The sequence below is a fragment of the Chaetura pelagica genome, unplaced genomic scaffold (genome assembly GCF_000747805.2).
Source record: "Chaetura pelagica isolate M959 unplaced genomic scaffold, ChaPel_1.0 scaffold281, whole genome shotgun sequence".
Classification (NCBI taxonomy): domain Eukaryota; kingdom Metazoa; phylum Chordata; class Aves; order Apodiformes; family Apodidae; genus Chaetura; species Chaetura pelagica.
In genome coordinates this window covers 76,636-98,153 of record NW_009952058.1, presented here as the reverse complement: position 1 = coordinate 98,153, position 21,518 = coordinate 76,636, and the positions used below count along the sequence as shown (strand labels likewise).

The following is a 21,518-nucleotide window of genomic DNA, read 5'->3' as shown; positions in this document are numbered from 1 at the left end:
TCTGAAATTCTTTCCACTTCTATTTATCCTGCTATGACACTCATCCTGTCACTGGGAACTACTGAGAAGACTCTGGCTCCATCCTCCTTGTACCCACCCTTTAGATACTTGTAGGCATTAATAGGGTCTCCCCTCAGCCTTCTCTTTTCCAGGCTGGAGTCCCAGCTCTCTCAGCCTTTCCTTATAAGGGAGATAACTTATATAATTATCCTTTTACTTCTGGTTACCACAAATGCCTGTCTTATTTCTGTGTTTAGTTCTTCCCGTTTGATATCTTGTAATGGCAAGGATTTTTTGAAAGTAGTTTTACTTGATATAAAATAGTAAGATCCATTAAAATATTTTCTCAGTTTTATGTACATATTAAATGTCTTTGCACATATTGCATAGAAAATCCTATTCTGCCAGTCCAAGTAAAAATATACAGGACATGAGCTTGTGGTCTGTGCATTTCCTTAGTGTGAAGTTGCCACTATTTCCCAGACTTTCAAACCAATAATTTTGTTGGTAATCCTTTAAAGCTGCAGACGCTGCCATTGAAAAAAAAATACTGTGAATGTGGATCTATGCAATCTTACCTAACAAACCAGAGTTCTAAAGATACCTAACATGCATTTTTCAAAAACTCTAGTTTTTATTTGCTTGCAAAAGGTGTATAGACATTTGAGAGCTTTATCACTGGTTTTAATGTTCTCTAGTATAACTATCTGGTGAACTTTAAATGTTCTCTTTAATCCTCTTTCCTGCAGGGAATACCTGGCTCTGAATGTATATGTGGCTCTCTGCTATTACAAACTGGATTACTATGATGTATCACAGGAAGTTCTGGCTATTTATCTTCAGCAAGTTCCTGACAGCACTATTGCTCTTAACCTTAAGGCTTGTAACTATTTCCGGCTTTACAATGGGAAAGCTGCTGAGGTATCTATTGGATAGTCCTTTGGTTCACCTTTGTTTTAGTTCAACATTCCATACAGATTTCTTTTCCTTATTATCTGTCTTAATCAATAATGTTGATAATGACCTTTATCTTATCATTGTATCCTTCTCTGAGGAACGTCACCTATTTCGGTTTCCTTGGTATTAAGCCATCTGTCCATATGTGTGCACAGTGGTCTTAGAGTTTTCCCAGTCCATTTTTGTCCTTGTGTCTAAATGCATTATCCAATTGCTAAAAATCATCACATAGAAGTGGGAAGGCAAAAAATCTTCCAGTGACCTGGCACTGCTGGAGATATCTTTCTGTCAGCTTTGGGACTCATATGAAGCTCTGTTTATGCTTTTGTGCTTTTTTGTTTTCCTGTTAAAATTTTGGAACATACGTAATTCCAGGCAGAGCTCAAGAACCTGACAGACAGTGCCTCACCATCTTTTGAGTTTGGCAAGGAGCTCATAAAGCACAATCTGGTAAGTAATGTATTTATTTGATTTAATGTGAACTGCACTCATTTGTAGAGCTTTTCTTGATGATTCATAAAAATGAATATTTTGGGAATTGCAGACTAAATTGAATCTCTGTTGCCAATATAAGTTTCATTCCAGAAATCCTACCTGTATAATCAACGTGTCAGCAAGAGTATTTTTTTTTTTCTGGGTTTTTTTTCCCTGTTAGTTTGAGACTGTGTCAAGAAAATAATAACACTGTTCCTTTTACACTCGAAGGCATTTGAAAATAATTGATGTCCTGGAAGAATACCTTTGCAAGGTATTTTGTGGAACCTAGCTGTCATAGTTTAACTCGGGACTGGCAGTTAAACAAATGACAACAGTGCTCTCTATCCCCTCTCACCCTGATAGGGAAAGGAGAGAGAGATTAAGGAGAGAGGCTTCTGGATTGAAAACTAAACTAGACAACTTCAATAAAATACTAGAAGAAAATAAAAGAAAATATGTACAAATATATTCCTACACACATTCGTATATACAAAACCCCTGTTGCCTCTCCCTGCCCCCAGCAACTCCCACAGCATTTACCCTGAATTGTGGAGAGTCCAGAGAAGGTCCCAGACCACCTCTGGATATAGTGGCAGAGCAAACAGGAGCTGGGAGCAGAGATACAGAGGTCAGGAGTGCAAGGGCCGAGGGATAAAAGGAAATGGATAGACAGAGTCCTCCCTGGACACCAGCCATGCAGAGAAGAGAAGGAAGAAGAAGGGAAAGTCCCTTCTGTGATCCCTGAATTTATACTGAGAGTTACGTATATATGGGATGGAATAATTTGTTTGGCCAATTTTGCCATCTGTCTAGTTTGCTCCTCCCTATAGGAGGGTTGTAGATACAAGTCTTCTGCTTCTTTAGCAGATTCCACAAGTGGAGCAAAGTGTCCTTCTCAGCAGTAACTATAAACATTTGGGCATTAACAGTCCCTTGGCTGGAAAACTTGCTGTTAGTTTCGGCAAGGGTGTTGCTTAAGAGAGACTTCACTGAAGGAAAAAAACATCAGTTTAAAGAAAATTGGCTTTGTCCTGGCTCAAACCAGGACACTAGTCAATAACTACACTGTAGAAACAAGTCAGAAAACATGACCCTGAACACTTCTTTAATACAACAACAGTGTGAGAGGAATTAAGATAACTCAGGAAAATCGTAATCCAAAAAGTACTTAACAAGGCTTTCATAGGGAAAAAGATGCTGACAGAAGCAAAAATAATGTGTTCTGCAGTAAAAGAGTCACTAATCACCTGTTAATTTTCCCCAAATGATATTAATACTTTGCCAACAACCAGTAACAGTAAATTGCTCTTACTTAAAGATGGTCAGTTGCTTGTTTTGTCCTTTTTGAAGAGCAGTCACAACAAGCTAATGCTTTCCTTCCCCCAAGAATTAAAACTACTTTCAGACTGGACTTCTGTAAGTTAACATGGTTTATTTTGACTGTTGGCCTTTTTGTCAGTGGTTTATTCAGTAAGTGTGTTAAAATTTTGTTGGAGGAACTGTCATGTGAAACTGAAGTGTGAAGAGTCAACTGCTTCTTATCATTTTAGGATCTTGAGGCATTCTAAACAAATGTAGAGTTGTTAGCTTAATTTTTTCATATTAATACATCATAAGCAAATTGTGATTCTGGATGTGTTCCCCTCACTCTTGTCTCAGATCATATCACTATTTAAAATCTTTGATATATAATGTATCACTTTTGAGCTGCTAAAAGCTGAAATAAGGTAATCTTTACTGATGGAGTAAATATTTTATATTCTTCAGAATAAAGATTGTCACATGTAATTCTGTAGTTCTGTTAAAGCAGGGATTATGCTAATACCGGTACCATTGACCTACTATTAATATAGGAATTTAAGGATTAATTTCCTTGAATTAAGAGATCATAGACAAGATCTTAATACACAGTTACTAATATGCTGCTTTTCTCGGCAGGTGGTGTTCCGAGGAGGAGAAGGGGCTTTGCAGGTTTTGCCTCCTCTGGTTGATGTTATTCCTGAGGCAAGACTGAATCTTGTGATTTACTATCTCCGGCAAGGTAAATACACCTTCCTCTGGCTCTTCCATGGCTTCAGGGGTGACATCCATTCATCTGATCTCAACTGACTATTCTACAAAGTGCTTGTTTTCTATTAAGTAAAATGTAATTTACTTCATTTTCTGTTCCTTTGGCAAACAGTAATGTAAGAGTTCCCATGGCTTGCAGAGAAGGGCTTTAATTGTGTGTAGTCAAATACATCTGCTTTAGTGTAGAGTATTAGAGGTTCTGTGGGTTGCAGGAAATGGCTTTGATGGTGTTTATATGCTTATGGTGAGAGGACCTCTCCTTTGCTTGAATATGTGTAGATGCATCTCAATAAGTTCATCAGAAAATCTGAGCATAAGTAAGCATAATACATCGTAGAAGCTCTGTGAGCTTCTTACAGTGCAATTGACTAGGAGTTTCATGTACTAATTCTGAGTAATATATTTGTGATTTGTAATAAACAAGGTTAGTGAGATTTAATCTTTGTAGTTGGCATATGCTCTCTTTGGTGCTCAGTTGTATCCAGGACTGCTTCTTTTGTCTGTGCAATCGAGTCACTGCCTCATGATTTCAGTTCAGCTCAGACTATGACAAATTTTAGAATGTCCCACTACTGATGACTGTTAGTGGTTATGTTAATTTTTATTGTGGCTGATATTGTGTAAAAAAAAAAAAAAAAAAAAAAAGTATTTAATCTGACTTTGCTTATGTGCAAGCATCAGTCTTCTCAAAATAAGTCCATTCTATCCCTGTTTTGTTTTACTTGATACTGCCTTAGCCAGACAAGCATGTAGTCAGAACTTCCTCTGTTCCACCTTTTGTCTGCTGCATTTCATCTTACCCTGTGGAATCTGTCTGCATCTTCTCTGTATCCTCCCATTAGTTAGTTATAGACAGTGTTAAGACCTCCCTTGAGCCTTCTCCTCTGAAAGCTAAGCAAATGCAGTTTCCAGTCTCTTCTCACCTCCCTACCTGATGCCCTTGGCTGGGCTCACTCCAGTAGTTCAACATCTGTCTTGACTGGGGGATCCCAAAATCAGACACAGTACTCCAGGTACAATCTCGCCAGTGACAAAGAGAGAAGAATCCCTTTCCTTGTCCTGATGGCTACGTTCTTGCTAACTGGATCCAGTGTGTACTTGGCTTCCTTTGCTGCAAGGGTGCACTGTCTTTTAGGGTCCCCAGGTTGCCTTTTAGTCAGTCAGCCCCCAAGTCCTGTCTTACTGCTTAGGATTGTTTCAAACCAAGCAAGATGCAGGACTTGCATTTTGCCTTCACTGAACTTCAATGAGATTTTTCTCAGCTTATTTTTTTCAGCCTGTTGATCTGCTTCACAGTTGCTGGGAGCTTTTTTCCCACTCTGTTACCATTTGCAAACTTGCTAAGAGTACTCTCTAGCCTGTGTCACTATTGTAAGACATTCAATAGTATCAGTCCTGGGGGATTTGAGTAGCATAGAGCCCCCAGCTGCATTTTGTACAGCTGGTCACCATAGCATCATAGAATGGTTAAGGTTGGAAGGGACCTTAAAAATCTTCAGGTTCCAACCTCCCCCCTCCACTGAGGGGGCTTCCACAACCTCCCTGAGCAACCTATTCCAGGACTTTACTACCCTCATAGTGAAGAATTTACTCCTGATGTCTAATATAAATCTACCCTCTTTCAGTTTAAAGCTATTACTCCTTGTCTTGTCATTGCCCTCTCTGGTGAAAAGCCCCTCCCTGGCTTTCCTGCAGTCCCCCTTCAGGTACTGGAAGGCTGCTATAAGATCTCCCCAGGGCCTTCTCTTCTCCAGGCTGAACAGCCCCAAATCCCTCAGCCTGTCTTCATAGCAGAGGTGCTCCAGCCCTCTGATCATATTCATAGGCCTTCTCTTTGATACTTTAACAAGTTTTTTATCTCCTTATCATCTTACTTAGTCCTGCCTCTCAAATTTGGCTATGACAAAGATATAGGACACCATGTGAAATACCTTGCCTAAGTGACAGTATACAGCATCCACCACTGTACTCTTATCCATTGGTTAGTCAGTACATTTTGGCATTGCTAAATCTATGCCTTCTGTTCTCAGACACGTTTCTGTCTGGTATTACTGTTGCCAGTATCACTATATGTAATATTGGCATTAATACCAATTATTTTGCCCAATAATATTAATATATGTTCCAAATTAAGTTCTGCTTACAAAGAAGCAAAGTACATCTTCTGCACCAGTTAAAAATCAGCCTCATTTACTGTCAACCTTGCAGCAATTTTCATTAGTTAGGTTCTGTTTTTCACTGTGGTATACAAATAACTTGCATACTGACAAAGGAGGCCAAAGGAAATTAAGATTAAAACCTCTTTCCTGGTTAGGCTAAGTTTCCATTTTAAAGTCTTGCTAGTGTAGCAGCATCAGTTAAGAATGTGAGAAATCATTACTTCTAATGACTACAGCTGTATCTTCAAAACTTTTAACTTCTCCAATAAAAGGAGGCTTGTGCTAGGGCATGCTGTGAACTGGAGTGAGTGAAGCACAAATATGCGTCCCACTTTTTTCAACTCTTTAAGGTCGTGGCTTTTAGCAGGGTTTGGGCCACGTATCCAGTCGTAATCTGCTCCAGTGAGATTTGCTAGAGGCTTCTTTGGAGCCTGAAGAGCATATTTCCATGTTGATGGTCTACACTGATGAAAATAAGGGCTGTTGTCATTTTTGTCTTGGTGGTGGTGAGCTGAGCTAACCAAAAGTAACAAAAAGGCTATTAATGTGTTTTGTTTTTTTTTAAAAAAAAAGGCAACAAAACTTTTGCCTAATCTAATACCTTGTGCTGGCTTACTACATGATTGTTGAACTATCCCCACTGTGTATGGGTGGTATGTACTAGAAAAAAAAATGTTTTGTTTGATAAGGCTTGTTCTTATGAGCAGCTGGTATAATGCTGTATTAACAAAATTTTGCCTGTAAAAAGGGCATTTTCACTAGGTTGGGTTACTAAGCAAACAATAGTGCCAGCATATTTTTTTTATTTAGGTAAAGATTAGGATCTTTTCAGTTTACTTCTTTCTTCAGTGGGCAGGAAGCTGTTTATCGAATTTAAACTTTTATACTAGTAATGCTTTTTGCTCATTAGAGTTAGGATTGGGTAAGAGTTGCCAAACAGATTTTGAAATACTGATAAGGAAAAGATAAAGTTTTTCTTAATCATGTTATCCTGGCCTCCTTGAGGGGTAAATAAATATGAGAAAAGACAGGAAAATGATGCATTTATTATCTTGACCTTGGGCTTTTGAGAAAGGCAGCCACTGGATTATGAACCAGGGGGCCAAGTCATCTCTACTAGGAAAAATGTAGTAATAAAGAAGCTATTACTCACTCCATGTCTGGTATTTGAGTTCTAGAAAACCATCACCATTGTGATATAAATTCACAATTCTTTATAGTTACCTTTCTTCTCCTGTCTAAGTGTTTTATTTCTTAGTCTGTGACTATTGGGGAATGTCGTAGAGTATGAGTGATTTCTTCTAATGCAGTGTGCTGTGAGTTGTCATTCATTCTAACATCTGGTATTTCAGGTGATGTACAGGTGGCTTATAACCTGATTAAGGACCTGGAACCTGCAACACCACAGGTAATTGGAAACTTCTGTCATGGCACATAAAGACAGAGGTTATAAGTTGGTATGAAAACTGCCACATAGAATGGTAGTGTCCTGAGGACAGCTTGCCGCATTCCCATTTTTAAAATTCTTGTGTTTTCTACCTTTTCATCAACAGGAGGCTTAATGTGCATGCATAAAGTATTATCTGTAAGCATATATGAATACTTAGCATGCTTATTGCTCTGCCACCAGTAAGCTCTGCTGTCTGCAGACTTGAATCTAGTGAGCTGACAGTGCATAGATACAACTACTCTTCCAGCTACAGCTGTATGTCACTTCTGCCTTGGTGATGGTTACCATCCTTCAGATCTACTAGCTCAGATCCTCATATGTTTTGTCCTAAAGCTGTTTTAATAAAAATGAGCTAGATTAGATTAAGCAGTTTAAATAATAGATCTTTTCTAGTTCCATCTCACTTCAGCTGCAATGAGTGAAAACTGCAGTGTCCTTTGGCTGCTACTGTAATTTTTTTTGGTGGCTGTTCCAACATCTTTAGTCTCTGATTTATTGCTCTTTACAGTTTATTTTCCAAAGGTCACAGAGCTGAGCATGAAAGGAACCTTTCATGAGTCTGTGAGTATTAGATGGAGGGAAGGAAAAGGAAAACCTCAAGAACACAGATCTGGTGATTTTGTGCTGAGGAGTGCCTTCTGCTGTTGCTTTTCACTTCTTGCTTTTTTCAGTCTAGCAAGTCTTACTTTATGTTTTCTGCAGCAATTGGTTCTTTAGCCTCTGTTTTCCCCAGGTATTTGCCTAATGTAAATTTCCTGGAATTTCTTTCTCTGTGGGTTTTTTTCCATTTTTTCACTGACACTTGGAAGGAACTCCTTGCTGAGATTTGCAAAACTATTTGCATATTCTCCTTAATTTATTCTCAAATTTCATGTTTGCCATGATGTCTGTAGGATAATAATTTGACATCTGTAAGAGAGTTGGTGTGCTAAAATCATTACCTACTCCCTAGTACTCTCAGATTGTTTCACTTCATTGTTGGTCTGTGTACATCTCTTTTTCTGTGTTTACATCTGTGACAGGGCTGTCCAGGTTTATCAGGAGTACCCACTGCAACAGGTTTATTAATTTAAATAAGATTTAAAGATTTAAATAAGACAAACGAGTCTGTTACATGCTAAGAAAATATTTCTCAGAGAAGAATCAAACTATAGTTGTATCTCAGAGATTAGAATACGTATTCATATTCATAATTTCAGTAGAGCAACATGACCACAGAGCACAAACCTCTTGATGTTTTTGGCCTGATGAGAAATGCTATCCATTTTGGAGGAAGGGTGGTAGTGTTTATGATTCAGCAGTGTGGATACTTGAAATGGGATGCGTGCATTACTATAACAGTATTGCACTTGATTACTGGTCACGTGATGGTGAAGGTGGCATTGTAGTATGTTCTGGTGTTCTTCCCAGTGCATCGTCTTTGAGCATAAGACCTTTCAGAAAACACACTTATGCCTTTGTGACCCATATATTTAGTGGAAGTGACTACCTAACAAGTAGAATGGAGTTTTTGGTGGTAACTTTTTACTACTGTGCTGAAGTATTGCCACAGTAACCAGCCACCTTTTAAACTGAGTTGGGATAGAATTGAATTTAGGAGGTAAATCTTCACCTTGTCTTCTCTGATCCCTTTTACTTTTTTTTCAGGAGTACATCCTGAAAGGAGTGGTAAATGCAGCACTTGGACAAGAATTGGGCTCGGTAAGTGAAGCCTATGAAGTTCTCCAGCTTCTCCAACAGTATGATGTGAGCAGATATGTAGGGACTGGAATGGAGTGAAAAAGTCAGTAATTTCTCATTCAGATTGCAGGATCTCCAAGTCTCTTAAATCTTCTTCCATACGGTGCTCAGTCCAGAATGAGTGAAATGCAAATCTCTGTTGGACAACCAAGGAAAATGTAGGCCCTCTCCTGAAGGAGATGAGAGACCTAGCTGCGTAGGATATTGAGAAGGCTGAGGTTCTCAATTACTTCTTTGCATCAGTCTTCTCTGGCAGTAGCTCCAGCCTCCTTGCAAAGGCCACAGCAGATGAAAGCAGGCACTGGTAGAATGAAGTACCCCTCACTGTAGGAGAGGAACCGGTTTGTGGCCATCTAAAGAACCTGAAGGTGCACAAGTCTGTGGGACCTGGTGAAGTCCATCCGTGGGTCCTGAGGGAGCTGGCAGATGCAGTTGCTAAGCCTCTGTCCATCATATTTGAGAGGTCATGGTGGTCTGGTGAGGCTCCCACCGATTGGAAAAAGGGTGATGTAGTCCCTCTTTTAAAAAAGGGGAAAAAGGAAGACCCAGGGAACTACAGGCCAGTCAGTCTCACCTCTGTGCCTGGCAAGATCATGGAACAGATCCTCCCGGAAAATCTGCTAAAGCACATGGAAAATAAGGCAGTGGTTGGTGACAGCCAGCATGGCTTCACTAAGGGCAAATAATGACTGACCAATTTGGTGGCCTTCTGTGACATGGCTACAGAGATGGTGGATAATGGCAGAGTAACTGATGTCATCTACCTGGATTTGTACGAGGCATATGACACTGTCCCGAGATGACATCCTGGTCTCCAAACTGACAAGACATGGATTTGACAGATGGACCACTTGGTGGATAAGTAATTGGCTGGATGGGTGCACCTAGGGAGTTGTGTTCAATGGTTCAGTGTCCAAGTGGAGGCAAGTGACGAGTGGTGTCCCTCAGGGGTCAGTATTTGGAGCAGTGCTGTTCAACATGTTTGTTGGAGACATGGACAGTGGGACTGAGTATATCCTGAGCAAGTTTGCTGGTGATACCAAGCTGTGTGGTGTGGTTGACACCGTAGAAGGAAGGGATGCCATCAGAGACCTTGACAGGCTGGAGACATGGGGCCAATGCCAACCTCATGAAGTTCAACAAGGCCAAGTGCAAGGTCCTGCACCTGGGTCAGTGCAACCCCAGGCATAAATATAGGCTGAGGGGAGAATGGCTAGAGAGCAGTCCAAAGGAAAAGGATTTGAGGGTGGTAGTAGATGAGAAGCTCGATATGAGCCATCAGTATGTACTTGCAGCTCAGAGAGCAACTGCATCCTAGGCTGCATCAAAAGAAGTGTGGCCAGCAGAGTGAGGGAGGTGATTCTGCCCCTCTACTCTGCCCTGATGAGACTGAACCTGGAGTACTGTGTACAGCTCTGGAGCCCTCAGCACAGGAAAGGCGTGGAGCTGTTTGAAGAGGGTCCAGAGAAGGCCCACGAAGATAATTAGAGGGCTGGAGCACCTCTGCTGTGAAAATAGGCTGAGAGAGTTTGGGCTATTGAGCCTGGAGAAGAGAAGGCTCCAGGGAGACTTTATAGCAGCGTTCCAGTACCTGAAGGACCTACAGGAAAGCTGGGGAGGGGCTTTTCACTAAAGGGTACAGTGACAGGGCTCTGTGACAGGGCTGTCCAGGTTTATCAGGAGTAATGGTTTTAAATAGAAAGAGGGGAAATTTAGATGAGACATCAGGAGGAAATTCTTCACCATGAGGGTCATAAAGTGCTGAACTAGTTGCCCAGGGAGGTTGTGGAAGCCCCCTTCCTGGAGGTGTTTAAGGCCAGATTGGATGGGGCCTTGTGCAGCCTGGTCTGGTGTGAGGTGTTCCTGCACATAGCAGGGAGGTTGGAGCCTGGTGATCTTTAAGGTCCCTTCCAACCTTAACCATTCTATGATTCTGTTGCTAGTCCTGACAATAAATCAAGTTCAATTTGGCTTCTCTGTCCTACTTTCAAAAATTCTCTTTGCTTTCTACAGTGTTCTTGTGTATCTAGGCACATACAGTGGCCCATTTACCTTTCCTGGTTTTGCTTCAGCCCTGGTTATCTGTTAGTTGTTCCCCATCTGTTTCTCAGATTGTATTTTCACTGTGTATTGTAGCATCAACCCTGGAAATCCTGTTGGAATTTTTTTTCCCTTTCTTCCAGAAAGATCATCTGACAATTGCTCAGCAGTTCTTCAAGTTGGTGGGTGAATCAACCAGTGAATGTGGTATGTATGACATGTTCTTTTTCCATTATGTAGTCCTTCTTAAAATATCCAAATATATGCCATCGTATCTTGGCAAACTGCTCACTGTTGGCATAACATTTGCTAAGCATTTTGTTGCTATAGTATGAATAACAGAAAGTCTAATTTATGATCTAAAACCAATCTGCAAGTTTAAATTAGAAGCCTTGACTAATTCCAAACCTTACTTTGTGAATTCAGCTGGAAAAGAGGCTCTACTGCAACCTGCTGGTCTTCACTGAGAGACACTGTGGCAGCTTATCTTTGACTAACAATCCCCTTTGTAGAAACAGAAGATAACAGCTTAATTAGATGGTGTGTATGGTTGAAACCTCACAGGTGGAAACTCTCACAGGTACAAATCTAGGACTGCTAGTGAAAGCTATCAAGTACTTAGGGTCCTAGCAGGGAGTATGCCCTGAAACTGAGGGTGACAAAAATGTATAGAGGAATTCAGCTACAGAGAGAAACGGAGGCTCTGGAAATAACTCCTTGGTCAAATAAAAAAATAAATAAAATATTATAAAACCCAACCAAAAAAATCAGTGTATTTTCAGTGTTTGCTCTAACTTATTCGATATTAGAGCAAAACAAAACCCTGTTTTCCTTTGTCTTTGCCAAAGTGAACTAAAAAATCCCAAATCAAAAAAGCCAGTAGTTGGAACACAGAAATTCAGCTGAACTGGGGCTTCCCAGTTGCCTCTGCAGGCATTGTCAGTAAGACGGTTTCTTTACGTGGGTGAGTTATGCATGTTTATGGGGAGAGAGCTCATGGTCCTCAGAGACAGAATGCTGTCTCCTGTGTCCATGGTGATTACTGAGAAGGAGCTCAAGAGACAGACCAGCAGCACTGATGAAACTTTCAGAAATACTGTTGAGCCATTCTGTTCCCCTTGCAGCCCTTGTGCAGCAGAGAGCTTAACTTTGGAAGATGGGAAGCAGTCCAACTGATGAGTCTTCCCTCAAACATTCCTCTTGCATTGAGGTTATCCCTTTGGAGTTTGGATCCCAGCTGATAGGAAGAAGCCATATGAACTCTAGTAGCAGAGGACCAAGTTAGTGGACGTGTAGCTAACTGGGTTTGTAAAGTCACGGGGTGATTGATATAATGGTGGTGGACCTCTTAATGCCTGTAGCAGTCATGGGCATGTGATGAGTGACCATAGCACACATGGATAAAAATATTCCAGAGATACTCTGAGAAAAGATGTCCTGAAAAGATGTATAGTGAAGACATAACCAAAACCAAAAATTTAAATGTTCAGGAAGTCTTAATTTTACTGTGAAATATTTTAAACCTGTATGCAAAACAAGACAGAGAGGCTGAGTCTTAAGGTATGGTTGAGTGGAAATAAAAAAGGAGGAACAGAAATGTAATCTGCATCAGGAAAGTGAGTTAGTTGAAAAAAATGAGCCTATGGGAAGGATTGGTTCCAACCAAAGGTAAATAGAAATGTTAGTACTGCAAGCATCTTATACTCTTGCTACTTCCATGTAAAAACTGCTTTGGCATATTTTTAAAAATTTGTGTGAGAAAGCTGACATACAGAAGATCACACAGTTCAAGGTAACCCTTCCTTTAAAAGCAAGAGTGTGAGGGGTTTTTTTTCTATCCTCAAATGAAGGACAAATGAAGTTCAGCAAACTGTAGGTAGGAGATAGAAGAGGCAGAGTTCAATTTACATAGGACATAATAATAAAGCAAACACAAGAAGACCAAACATGTAAGTGCTCATGTAAAATTATTAATGTTTTACATGAAGATGAGTAAAGAGAAACCTCTGCTTTTAAAAGAAAAAACCATAAACCTAAAATATTTTTAGATGTGATAGAAGGAAGGTAACATATATGATACTGTTTGCATTTAATTTAAAATTGGTTATTTGTAAATAGATTATGCCAGTGGAGAAAATATGGTTCTAAACACTGCAGAAAGCTTATTTCAAAATAAGTAAATATATTTTTATTTGTGAGTAACATAAAATTGTTTTAAATTACTTGCTCAGATAGGAGATTCATCATATTGAGGCTAAATTATTCACCAGCCAGCCTGGTTCAGAACAGTGACTGGCATATTAAAGAGGTTGGAGATTTTATATAAAGAGATTATTATATAATAGTTGGAGACTTTTATTCTGCCCATGTAGACCTAGTAAATGCAATGACATGGCATGATACAGAGAATTAATTTTTAAATGTTGATTTTTCATCTTTTTTAGAGAACACAGAAGTGAACAGGTGACTGTAGACCAATACATAGAACCTGATTTGAAATTTTATAATGAAAATCCAATTTTGTTACAGCGATCTGAGTATAATCAAATTCAAAATCCATATGTTAGCAAATACCTCAAAAATTTCCACAGGACTAGTTTCTACAAGGGAAGCTACATAATAACTTTTCTCATTTCTAACAGAAAATTTTCGTTGAAGTAGCAGTGAAAAGGATAAAATGCACCTGATTTAAGCTCTTGAAAGAACCTTTTTATTTAAAGAAAGGGCTCTTATTCATAATTAATGAATAATGAAGAGACAAATACAACATGACTGGGTTTGCCAATAGTACAAAATTACCCATAGTAATAAAAATTAAAGCTTCCACAATGATGAAAGCTGTGGAAGAATATATGAGGCTGGATAATAATATGCAAATTAAATTTAGCTTTGATAAATGCAAAGTAGTACATGGGGGGTGGGAAATAAACTGTTTCCAAAATTACGAGAAAAGTTGAAGAGAATCTTAGGAACTGATGAGGAAAGAGGAAAAAAGATAGTAATTACTGAGTCATTGTACACAGATGTGGTTCTGGTATGCAGTTCTGGTTCTTATCTTTAAAAAAAAATGTTAGAACATGAAAGGGTACAAGAAGACAGCAAGGATGATCGGAGAAAGGGGATAGCTTCTTGAACAAGAAGAGGTTTAATAAAGAAGGATACGTGGCCTGGAAAATGATGACTGAGTTTGGTGATGTTCACAGTACAGAATGTCATTGACTGAGTTTGGTGATGTTCACAGTACAGAAAAATAAAATCACAAGGCGAAGAGGAATAGAGAAAAATTATTTACCATACCTTACAAAAAACAAGGACCATTGAAATAAATCATCACACAAGACAATTAAAACAAACTGTATTAATTACTTTTTCACATAACACAACTTACTTGATATATAATCTTGCAAGCACCAGAAGGTAGAAAGAAATCTGTAGAAGAAAAGTCCATTGGCTATTTAAGACAAATTTTTCAGTGACAGTTTGCAAGTCTTCAGTGCAGATTGTTGGAAGCAGGGAGAAGCTTCAAAGGAAGTGGCATTACATACCACAGCATGTGTTACGTGTGAAATCAGAATATATTCTTTCTATAACTGTATATTCTTACTCAGCAAGCTTCTGAACCAGATGGGCACTGGAGCCAATATGACAGGTTTTTTTCTCCTTATGTAACTTGGTATATTAGCCACTATGTTGTATATTTGTGGTAATTTTTTATCTGCTGCCTTGGTTTTGCTGGATTTAGAAGAATAGAGTTCTCACTGTTTGCATACTTCTGCTTTTTCTAAGTAGCCAACCATGCTATTCAAGGATGTAAGTTGTGCTTCAGCACTTCCCACTGTGCCAGTTATTTATTGCAAGGAGCTAGTAGCACTGGATTGTCTGTTTAAGATCTTTATCAAGTTACTCAGCTGCTTTTCAGATTCATAATACAAAAGTAGGCTGTGCTCACTAGAGTGAGGAAATCCTATGCTATGTTTTTGCTTGCAACTGGGCCTACAAGGCTGCTGATTTTAATGTGGGTTATCAAAAATGACTGGATTCAAATGAAGATGCGGAATATTTTTTCAAAACAAGGTGGTCTTTCTGCATCACTCTTTTTAACTGTAGAAATCCCCTAACTGCATTAAGAATAAGCAGCAACAGACCGTTTAGGACGAATACAGTGTCATGAATCTATCAAGTCATTTGGAGTAATCAGTTAAGCCCTTTTCTATTTTTAATCAGATCTCTGACTTCGAGGTTCTAGGAACACAGAGCAAACAGAGTTAATGTGAAAGTCCTTTCCAATACATGCATACATTTAATCTCATGTTGGAAGTTATGTACCTTAAGAGGAGTAGGGACACCCAAAACAAACAGAAAAATCAGGAAGTGTAGGAGTCAGTATTCACTCTCTAGTAGCAATAAATAACACCCAGAACACCAGCTTGGTCTACTGGGTTTGTTTAAGCTTAATAAAAATTCTTAATCCAAATGACATGAGATGGAATTGGTATTACAAAGGAGGATATAACCAGATTTGTAAAGTTAATTCTTATGCTCTTCTCCAAGGGTCTCAACTAGGTGGAAAATTAAACAGATCAGATTTCTGAGATAAGTTAGGGAGGAAATGGGGCAAGAGGAACACTAGAGAAAGTAAATGAGCATTAGCATTTCCATTAAATTCAGCGTTTCTGGTGCTTAACATAAGTCTTCCAAACTTAGCATAATGGATTTTCAGTGGTCCTCTTTAAGATCAAGGGAGGCATATCTAGTGTTGGGTGGGAAGAATGAAACATTTCTTCTGGACTTCATGCAGTCTTTTCTTTGAGGTATTTTTAGGTCACCCTAAATAATTTTTTCAAAATGAGAACTTTTCCTCTTCCTGCATGAGTCACATGGGATGAATTAAAGCTACAAAACAAAAGTTTTCCTGTCACTGGTAGTATTCATTGCATATATATGTCATGAGAAGTATGTCTACATGTAAAAAAGGACAGATAAATATACAGGCCAGTTTCTTCTCCCAGGTGAACACTTAATAAATAACCAAATAATTTTCTGAAGTTGGAGAACTGAAGGATGTGGCTTATAGATAATGATGGTTTGTCTTTATATATTATATAGAAACATCTGTATTATATATTTTTATATAATATTGTCTCTATCTGGAAATAACAGGATATCCAAGCTCATTGCTAAAAGATTAAAAATTAGAATTTTCTGCTTTCCTTTGGAAATACATTTTGAGATCTTATTTAGTGCTTCCATGAATATTTACTACCCTCCTTATTTAAAGGAGAATGTACAGTTTTCCAGTGGAATTCTATATTTTGTGCCGTGGTATGGGCTCAGAATATTGCTCTTCAGATACATGATATTTCTATATACAGAAAAAATACTTCAATTTTGTAGTGTGGATGGGTTGATGACAGCTAACCTAGAGGACTAGATTACTTCAGAGCTGCTGGTAGCTTTAAGATCTTATCTTATGTCACTTTGCTGAACTGCACAGAGCATCACACTTTTCAATGACCATATGACATAGTGACATAGTAATGATATGTCATCACTGGTGTTTATGCCTTCCCAGCTGCTTCATCATATCTGACCAGTCTCTGATGGTTGGGTCTAGCAAAAATTAGTCCTGGTAAGCTTACTTCAGAATCTAAAAAAGCCTTAAAATAGTTTTTCAGGAACACAGCTTGCAATTTCAGAGTAGCTGACAGCACAGTTACGATGGCAGCAATTTTGATGACATAGATGGTAGCAGAATTTACTGACACTCATTTGAGCTGATGTGCCTAACTTATTTATGGCTTTACCACTTATGAGCGATGTCGTAACCCCAAGTGCATGAAAGTTAATTTTCGTACTGTATTTCATCACCAAGTATTCTTCTGTGCATGCAGTAATTTTACACACATGTATATAAATATATAAAACCACAATATTTTCAATGTTTCAAGTTTACTATTTTACTGCAACTAAACTTAAAATACGTAGAGCTTCTTTGTCCAGGATAACTGAAAAGCATAATTTTAAAGAAAAAAGGCTTTGAGGTTAGAATAATAAACTCAGTCTCTGTATCGTGTCATTTCCTAACAGTAAGAGCAAGTCACAGTAAAATTATGCTATATAAATTGTGTCATGGAAAAGGCCCGTCATGTAAAAAATTTGTATCTGCAGAATTAGCTGTGGAATACAGTCTTGCAGTAATTATTGAATGCTGTAGAGAACACTGACAAGATGATCTAATAGATTTTCTAACCTCTAGTAATTTGCCTTGAAAATACAAGTTACACTATTTTTTAAAGTTACCTGTTTTCATAGTTGCCAGCAGTCTTGACAGTGATTTCCATTACCATGTGACTTCTAAATTCTACAAATCTGCATTTCTCTTTTGAATTTTAGATACCATTCCAGGGAGACAGTGCATGTCCTCCTACTTATTTCTTACTAAACAGTTCAGCAAAGTCCTTATGTACCTCGACTCGGTCAAGGTTGGTATTATTATTTGGTATTGGCAGTACTCTAATGTGTGGAATCACTACTTATGGAATTAGACTCTTCTGTGTGAGACACTATGTAAATGTAAAAAGATAGAGAAACATCAGTAGTAACAACAAAACACAGGAAGAATGTTGGGATGTAAGTTGTCAATATAGCAAATTGATCAAAATGTAAGGATGCAGTTTAGATAGCATTGTGCAGCATGGTGGTCTTCTCACACTTGCAGTTTAACCATTTCTGGTGGCATCACAGAAGACAAAGAAGATAATTAAAGGAAAACAAGGGGAAAAAAACTTGAATATTTATGGGGTGAGCAGCATGGAAGAAAAAAAATCCTTTTTTTAAGACATCATATGAACGATAGAGATTGCTGTTAATAATTGGGGACAACATTTTAGTGAACAAGATTGTGTAAGGAAGATAGAACATGAAGGACCCTGAAAGTAATAAAACTTCTATTTATAGGGAAAGCAGTCACTGAATGGCTAAGATAGGGCAGGATTGCCAAAGCAGTAAGCTAACAATAATATTTTTGTAGAAGTAATCTGAATGGTGCCCTGTGGGCAATGTTGCATTTTTCAAAGAGGAGATTCCAACTGTCATAATGCAGCATTATCAAATCACCAGTATTCTATGGATAAAATGGATATAACTTACAGTTAAAAATCAGTTGTGAAGAAAAAGAGAGAAGCTGGAGTGTGATTATAGGGTTAAGTGATTGCAGTCTTGTTCTACTGATTTGAAACTAGAGCTAAGAACTTTATATTTGATAAGAAAAAGAATGAGAATCTAAAAAGAAATGGTTAGGGAGATGCATTAGATGAGGACAATTACAATATTCTAAGGAGGGTGAGACCTAAGGAAAAGTACTTGGCTGTAGTGGTGCCAAAAGCAGCTGATAAGTGAAGAGTGATGAAGGTATAGTGGTTTTAACTTTATCTGGAAGGAGGTAAAGAAAATTAAATATAAAAAAATACTGACACATTTCATTGCACAGTGGTGTAATCTTATTCAAAATACTGGGCACTCCTCCCTCAACTGCAGAAAGAAGTATCATTCAGAGAACAATTAGAAATTGAAACATTGTCTCAGGATATTTAGAAGAGAGATATTTGCTGTGGAGGAAAGTTAAGGAAATACAGTTATGCAAAATGAGAATTAGAATAAACGAGGTAGATTTGAAATCTCCATTTCTGTTAGGAGAGGCTGAAAACAAGATACAGCTTGCTGGATTTGCTGCAAATTCATCTTGTCTTTTCTTAGAAAATGCATTTTATCACTAAAAACACAGTCGGTTTATAGAGCTCATTGTCATAATTCAAGGTAGGGCTGAGCTTGCAAGTTTCAAAGGTTTTATAGTTTGTATCTAGCAAGCTGCAAAACTACTAAGCTTATGTAAAATATTTATTTGTTAAATTCTTGAAGGAAATAATAAATACAGGTACTTCAAGACATAACACTCTTGATAAATAGCAAGGTACAAAGTTTTTTGCCTGTCACCACTTTTTTTGCATGGTTCTTTTGAAGTAGTTTGTGCTTATCATTTTCTGAGACTAGCCACTGCTCAGATTTACTTCTGTCATTCCCTTCCTCTTTAAGTCACAGGAATGCAAATAATGCTTCCTATATCATTTTACAGGCAAGGCTTAGGTGTCTTTACAGTCACCTTAATGTTTCATTCACAGGAGTCAACTTTGGTAGAATCTCTGCAGGTCTTTAAGTGGAACTGTGCACTCTGGGAAGATTGTTTGCATGGTAGTCTCTCAGGAAACACCACCTTCATCCATGGTTGATTAAAACTGCTTTAGGCAGGAGAATGTCTCAAAGGACACCTTATTTTACATGTATTGCCAACTGCCCTGAGGGTGACATTATGACACTAAGGACCAACTGAGAATACAAGATAATTCAGGCTCAGCTGAGTTCTGGCCATAACACTTAATTGTTCAACTGGGTGTTTGAGCACCTCATTGAAATGGACACCACTCAGAGCACAGTTAGTTTTATGAAAAGATTGAAGACCAGTAAAATGACTGCAAAAGAGTTAAGTCCAGTACATAAAAAGTTGCTTGGAAGGAAAAAAAAAAAAAAGCAGATACAAAATAGGTAGCTGCTGTGGATGTGTTACCCTATCAGCAGCACTAAGTGGTTTTTACAGGTTTTGGTTTTGCAGAAGGTCTGGTCTTTAGCACTGATGCAGCCAGGGTAGAATGACACAGTTTTTGTGTTTGATTCTGACAGAGATTAATTTCTGGTTTAATTAAAAAATACAGTGGAGTCTATTTGAACAGAAGGAACTATTTATGCAATAAAGGTAGCATCTTGCTTACCATCTTTGCTTGATCTGGGACTTGTGCTGATTCACATGAAACTGTCATTGAGGAAGAATATAGTGAAGTGTTGTAATTCTCATATGGTGAAACCAGTTAGTTCACCCTAAGGGCACTGAAATGTTTTCACAAGCTGAGGTTGAGGTTCATCTTGTTAGTTCATCCTTGTGCTTTCAAATATCTTGCTATATTTGTTGGCTCTTCTGGACCTATCATAGACTACTTGGGTGAAACCTAGGCATCTGGCAAGTGGTGGCCACCCTCCACCTCTCCTTTCCAGGCGCTGGTATGTGGGTGGACTGGGCCAGTATCCTCAGTTGACTAGCTGTAACAGGGAAGGGAAGCGGTTCCTCCATAGTGAAAGAAGATAGAGAACACTGGGAAAGGCTTTTGTCCCTTGCTTCCCATATCTTTTGTATGGTCCCAGCTGTGCTTTTTACCTATTCCTTCCTCTTTAATGAGGTAACAAAATAAAAGTTTGAGTTTCCCACGCAAGTTCTGTTTCTTTTATAGGTGTTACACAAGGAAAAACATTTATCTCCCACACACATTGCTGTTATGCGCACAGGAAAGCTTTTATTACAGTAACTATAGTGGATAAACTACCCTGTTGTTTTTTTTTCCCATGCTCTTTCAGAAGCTTCAATCCCATTCACACTTGTAGTTGTGGGAGGGTGTTGCACCTTACCTCTACCAGGTCTATCAATGCAACAGTGTGGGACAGTACTGAATGCTCAGCTTTTTTGAGTCGTCTGAGTTATATGAGTGTCTCATTCTGGACATCTGACCATGATCAAATCTGAGCTATTTGGGTCAAAGCCAAACATGAAGCTAATCTGTACCTGGAGTTATTTATTGCATTGGCCCATGCAGCTTTTCAGAAAAGAGACACGTAGATCAATCTGATCTGTCATTAACCTGGTGTGTTCAGTCTGATTATAGGAGGGAATAACTTATATTGTACTTCAGATAGAGAGAAGGGTGCCTGTAAGCAAGACTTGAGACTAAAGGAGTCCTGTTACAGGGTGTGCTGCCTGGTTACAGCCTGGTACTGCAGCTCCACCTCCATCATGTGATCCCGTGTGTCAGACTAGCATCTGTCATATAACCAGATCCACAGGATCTCCCATTGAGCCTCAAGAAGTCTTGGAAAAACAAACTGTTCATCTCCTTAAGCCATTAGGGAGTCAACTGCCTGTTTACCACCCTAGTGGTGAAGTAAGTGCTTGGGAGGTGAAAGAGACCGTGGCAGCACAGCATGTCTTCACATGCCCAAAGTGAAAATTATACCCACAAAAGCTGCCACTGCAGTTCTGAGCTCGGAGCATTCTCCAGATCTCTCATGGTTAATTCTGTGGAATGTTCCAGCTGTGTTTGTAGTCACGAATGTGGGATGGAAAACCAGTCCATAATTTTCTACCCACTGTTTATAAATGCAGTATGTTCATAATGTGGGTTTTTCTTTTTCCTTCCCACTGCCTTAATACAGTCTGACTCAGACTGGGGGGATGGGGAATATTTTAATGTTATTATATCATGGAGTGAGGGTTTTTTACTTATTTGGATTTTGTCTAATTGGCTTATTTTCCAGAATTACTTCTACAACGATGACACTTTTAACTTCAACTATGCCCAGGCTAAAGCTGCCATTAACAAATTTAGTGAGGCTGAAAAGGTGTGTATTTACTTTCATTAAAAAAACAACAATAGAAATATTTCCCACATACTCCTCTTTCTTTCCCTTTCTCCCTCTGGATCTTCACGTTGGTTGAAAATAAGCAGGTTGGGTGGAACATCCTCTTT

The 21,518-nt window shown here is 38.7% G+C and overlaps 1 protein-coding gene across 1 annotated transcript in view; it reads left to right on the top strand.

The window, feature by feature from the left end:
• TTC26 (tetratricopeptide repeat domain 26) overlaps nt 1-21,518 on the top strand; it is a 48,225-nt gene that overhangs the window by 16,636 nt on the left and 10,071 nt on the right. Inside the window, exons 6-13 of the mRNA XM_010003915.1 lie at nt 750-921; nt 1,333-1,407; nt 3,373-3,475; nt 7,016-7,071; nt 8,761-8,814; nt 11,037-11,100; nt 17,287-17,375; nt 21,307-21,390. Coding sequence (XP_010002217.1) covers nt 750-921; nt 1,333-1,407; nt 3,373-3,475; nt 7,016-7,071; nt 8,761-8,814; nt 11,037-11,100; nt 17,287-17,375; nt 21,307-21,390 — 697 coding nt within the window. The remainder of the gene's footprint in view (nt 1-749; nt 922-1,332; nt 1,408-3,372; nt 3,476-7,015; nt 7,072-8,760; nt 8,815-11,036; nt 11,101-17,286; nt 17,376-21,306; nt 21,391-21,518) is intronic.